At 34.0% G+C, this 5,624-nt stretch overlaps 1 protein-coding gene across 3 annotated transcripts in view; it reads left to right on the top strand.

Moving 5' to 3' along the window:
* LOC106871170 (uncharacterized) overlaps nt 1-5,624 on the top strand; it is a 103,057-nt gene that overhangs the window by 9,407 nt on the left and 88,026 nt on the right. For all 3 annotated transcript variants that reach the window (XM_014917500.2, XM_014917498.2, XM_014917499.2), the window contains exon 2: nt 3,819-3,948. In XM_014917500.2, the coding sequence (XP_014772986.1) occupies nt 3,819-3,948 (130 nt within the window). The remainder of the gene's footprint in view (nt 1-3,818; nt 3,949-5,624) is intronic.

The raw sequence follows: 5,624 nt of genomic DNA, 5'->3' as shown, positions 1-5,624 counted from the left end.
CTAATTTGGCAGAGTTTCTACAGCTGGATGCCCTTCCTAACGCCAACCACTCAGAGAGTGTAGTGGGTGCTTTTACGTGTCACCCGCACGAAAACGGCCACGCTCGAAATGGTGTCTTTTATGCGCCACCCACACAAGCCAGTCCAGGGGCACTGGCAACGATCTCGCTCGAAAATCCTACGGGAGCCAGCCTGGCAACGGATATATAATGATATATTATCATCATCATAATTATTGTTTAACATCTGCCTTCCATGCTGGCTGGCCTGCATTAATCACAAAGGTTTATTGAGGCCAAGATTGCAGTTGTACTAAATAACATATTAACATTGTTTGTTCACTTCTATCATAAGTGTGTATATTTGCGTTGTGTGGTTTTAGTTGTACATAAATAAGCACAGTGCATATTTTATGTGGATTTGCATAGACATGTATGCACAGAAACGCAAACAGAAATAGCAGTCAAATCTCCCTTGAACCACATCCTAGATATAGGGTCATAGCTGAAACACCTTTGACATTGGATCAGCCCAATCAGAGAGATAATCTGGGGATAAGCAACACAACTAATAACAATGAAAAAAAAAAGGGCATTTCTGTGCTGGGATCTTTCAGCCTGGGTGTCCACACAAAGAGGCAAAATATATACATTATTAAAATCACTTTTCAGAATAGAGTTAATAATCTCATAAAAATACTTTTATTATTCTACAATAATAGACAGCAGATTACATCAACTGATGATCAATAAAGTATCACATCATACAAGTATTGTTTATCGATATCAATGAAATACCCTTCTAAGACTTTCAAGATACAAATACATTGACAATATGTGGTCTTTTACTCAATTTCTCAGTCTTCTGTAGAGTTTCATTGATTAAATGTTTTATACTGAGAATAAAAATGGTATGAAAAGTGTTTTGAGTATCCTGTTTATGTTCCTTATATATCATATTCCACAACATGCTAAAGGGTTAAGAGATAAAGTTTTCTGTTAGAGCAGTGGTTCCTAACCGTTTTTGTGTCAATGGACCGCTTTGATCCCTATTTCACTCTACTGGACCTCCATAGTCATTCAATGTATATATATAAAAAAATCTAACTGTATTTTTGTTCTTAAATATTATTAGGAATTTTGTGAAAAAAAGATTAAAATATTTTGTGTATTGTTGAAGTATAAGCAATTTATTGCACATTAATTTTAACAACAAAAGCATATATGGACCCTGGTTGAGAATCGCTGTGTTAGGGGTTTGTAATGTGTATGCATGAAGAAATATTGTGCTGTTGGCAGTAGATGTTATCTGTGATAGAAACTGATCAAAGAAGACATGAAAAGAAGCTGTGGATTACTGAGGTTCATGAATGAATTGATGCAAGATCACAGCATGGGGTGATTACTGTATACTACGGACCCAGTCAGGAGAAAACTGAATGTGAAAAAGAAAATGATGATAATGAATATTGTGTGCATTGAAATATGTAGACTACTCGTGTGTTAATACTACTTTGTATTTATGTTATACTGTACTACAAAATATCTCTATTGATTTATTGCTAAATCCTTCTTTCTGTTCACGAAGCTAGAATATTTAAAGACGAGATGACAAAGCATTTACACCTTTCTATACATTCAGTATTGATAAAAGAAAAAATCTATAGATGGTTGAATGGTAGAACTGTTAAAGTGTCAGCCAAATTACATTGTAGTATCCTTTAATAGGCACAGGCATGGCTGTGTGGTAAAAAGTTTGCTTCCCAACCATATGGTTCCAGGTTCAGTCCTATTCCAAGTCATTTTGAGCAAGTGTCTTCTACTATAGCCTTGGGCCGACCAAAGCTTTGTGAGTGGATTTGGTAGATGGAAATTGAAAGAAGTCCATTGTACATATGTGTGTCTGTCTGTCTGGCTTTGTGCTTGTCTCCAACTATTGCTTAACCAGTGTTGGTTTGTTTATGTCCCCATATCTTAGCAGTTCAGCAAAAGAGACCGATAGAATACATACCAGACTTTAAAAAAAAAAGTTCTAGGGTTGACTTAACTAACCCCTTCAATGAAGTGCTTCAACATGGTCACAATCCAAAGCCTGGAAAAAATGAAAGGTATATATTTTGCAGTGCTGTATAACAATTTGTTCTACGATTATTGAAGTGATAATTGCATAGAATTTGGAAGAAGAATATGATGAATGCTAATATATTGATTTACAAAGGTGTATCATTCTTGCATGAAATTATATCTTTCTAATTTTCTAAAACTTCATCATATCCATTCTTAATTATTTCATAAATCCTCCGACACATGAATTATTTTATTAACATTTGTAATTCTTTCATTCTACCTTTTTATATTGATATCAAATTCTTTCAAATGTCATGCCTTAAGACAGCGCTGTGAAACTTAATTTGGCACGAAAAGTAACAATGATTTCATTGTTTTTCAATATTTGCTAGCTATATCAAATTATATTGCTGTTAAGAAATCTAGAATGATTTTCTCTCAAAATGAAATATCATATTACGTGTAATTATTGATTAATAATAATTAACGTTAATACTGCAATAAATATTTGACATCTCATTTTACAGATGTTAACAAAAAGCTAGTTCTGAAAACGCGCGTGTTGTGTGTGTGTGTGTGTGTGTGTGTGCATGCATGTGTGCGTGTATTGCAAAGTATGAATTGAGTCATGATAGTAACATTCTCATGCTGAAGGAAACAAAGTAGGGAGGAATGAAGTTTAGATTTGAACAAGTGAACACACTCACACACACGTGCACACGCACACACACACACAAATTAACAGCTAAGATATTTGATATAAATGATATGTCATAAGCTCAAAGTAAACTTATAAAATACCAGGCTATCTAACATATGACTCAATCATTAAGAAGCTCACTTTGCAACCATGTAGGTCCAGGTTGAGTCCTGCCATGCAACACCTCAGGCATCTCTACTACAGCCTCATGCCAATGTGAGGGAATTTGGCAGATGGATACTGTGTGGAAGCCTGTCATGTGTGTATGTTCCTGACCTTTGCAAGCCCTTTGATAGCAACATGATTGTTGTTCCTCATGAACAGTTTGCAATTTGTTGGCTGCAGAAAAACATAGACTGAAAAAGAATTCTACAGAGCCAACATGCCTAGGAACAAAGACAACAAATTGTAATTGATGCATGGCCTTGGGTGGTGGACATAATATGGGTTATGAGAAGAGGAAAGATGAGTAAACTGGTAGTACTTGATCTATATTTAAGAGATGAGGAATTCTGTACATTATTTACATTATTTACATTTGACAGACATTTGTCCTCATCTTGTTTGTTGTTAACACAACGTTTCAGCTGATATACTCTCCAGCCTTCTTCAGGTGTCTTGGGGATAGTGACCTGACTACTACTACTACTACTACTACTACTACTACTACTACTACTACTACTACTACTACTACTACTACTAATAATAATAATAATAATGATAATGATAATAATAATAATAATAATAACATCAAAAAATACCTTAGGAATGAGAACCCAGGTTCGAAAGTTTTGGAAGTGGGTTTGGTAGAAAAAAACTAAAAGAAGCTCATTGTGTGTGTGTGTGTGTGTGCAGGTATGCATGCATGTGTGTGTGTGTATTCTTGTCTCTTTGCCTTGACATTGTGCAATAGTTCTAAACATGTTTCACCATTATGCAAGCAGTGTCCTTCATTTCCAATCTTCCTTGAAAATATTGTTACTTAATGTATATAACTTATATGTTCTTAATACATTTGTCATATTTTTTTCACAATTTTGTTTTTTATAACAGGAATATTTTGAAAAGAAAAGGCAAAATCGGAAAATGAATAATTTCCGATCACCAAATAAAAAGCATGGTGTTAGCCAAGACCTAATTGCACTCCATACTCTAAATGCTGCTTATCCTGGATTTTTAAAAGGTAAAATGACAAGTTTACTATAGCATTTTCTTAATTTAATGCTGATTATTTAAGTTCAGGCTCCAATCTGATTCAGCTGTAGAAACTCTGCCAAATCAGATTGGAGCCTGGCGTAGCCATCTGGTTCACCAGTCCTCAGTCAAATCGTCCAACCCATGCTAGCATGGAAAGCGGACGTTAAACGATAATGATGATGGTGATGATGATGATGGTGATTTAAATGTATTTACCACCAATGTTGCTATCAAGTTTTATAACTTTCTGTTCCACATGATTCTTTCTGAATTACATTGTTGTTGTTGTTAAGGTGGCGAGCTGACAGAGCCATTAGCACGCTGGGCAAAACGCTTTGTTGACATATTGTCTGTCTTTACATTCTAGGTTCAAATTTCACCAAGGTTCACTTTGTCCTTCATCCTTTCAGGGTCAATAAAATAAGTACCAGTTGAACTTTGGGGTTGATATAATTGACTTAACCCCTCTCCCAAAAATGATGGCCTTGTGCCAAACTTTGAAATTTCAAATCAATTACATCGTTGTTGTTGTGGTTTTGTTATTGTATTCCTTGTTCATTCTTTTTGAAGCAAATGGATTTATATATAGCTAACCCTCTAGCATTTAAACTGACCATTACCCAACCAAAATACTCTACCAATTATATCTTCAAATCTGCTAGATCCAGCCCCTTATACCTACTCTACAATGTAATTCTAAAAACAAACAAACACGTCTTAGAAATCTCAAAGCTAAGAGATCATGTACGATTTATTCAAAACAATGTGAATAAATAGACATTATATTTGATAGAGCGATTTGAACACTAAAAGGTTAAATTTAGTTAGGATAACCTTAGTATTAAACAGAAACTTAGCTCAAAGTTTTTTTATGGTGTGTGTCATCATTATGTCCTGCAGTGTGATGAATATAGTCTAATATAATTCGATGTCACAGAACACACAATAGACATGTATTTACCTGTGATTATTCTAAGGGTGGTAAGCTGGCAGAATTGTTAGCATGCTGAGCAAAATACTTAGCAACATTTCTTCTGGCTTTATATTCACAGTTCAAATATTACTGAAGTTGACTTTGCCATTCATCTTTCCAGGATTGATAAAATAAAGTACCAGTTGAGCTGTGTGGTTGATGTAATTGACTATCACCCTACCCAAAAATTTCAGGTCTTGTGTCCTATAGCAGAAAGAATTATTAAGTTAGTTTAATTTAAAGTGTTCAAATTGCATTGTGGTCGACTTTCATTATATCATTTTTTTTATTACCACAAGGAGGAAAATGTAATATTTTAGTGTTGGATGACTACACCACAAATAGATTCACCAAATTCAACTAGATGTTTTGAAATATTTGACTTTATTAAATTTATGAAAAAAAAAAGGGGGTAAATTTCCAGATTATCTACATGCCACAGTAATATTTTCATTTCTGATGGTTTTTTTTTTTTAACATTTTTCAAATTTCTATATTTTGAACATAGGAAATCTTTGGAACATGCATCCATCCTCTACTTCTAACATGCTGATTTTTTTTTCAAAACATTCTTCAGATTTTCATGTTTTCAACATAGGTGATTTCAATTGTGCCAAAAAAAAAAAAAGCTTATTTGATTTTTACCCTCCCCCTCTGGAGTTTTGATCAAAATTTTTTATTATTACTAT

Source organism: Octopus bimaculoides, chromosome 4 (assembly GCF_001194135.2).
Source record: "Octopus bimaculoides isolate UCB-OBI-ISO-001 chromosome 4, ASM119413v2, whole genome shotgun sequence".
NCBI classification, from domain to species: domain Eukaryota; kingdom Metazoa; phylum Mollusca; class Cephalopoda; order Octopoda; family Octopodidae; genus Octopus; species Octopus bimaculoides.
Note: the sequence above shows the minus strand (reverse complement) of the source record. Positions and strands in the feature narration are given on the sequence as shown.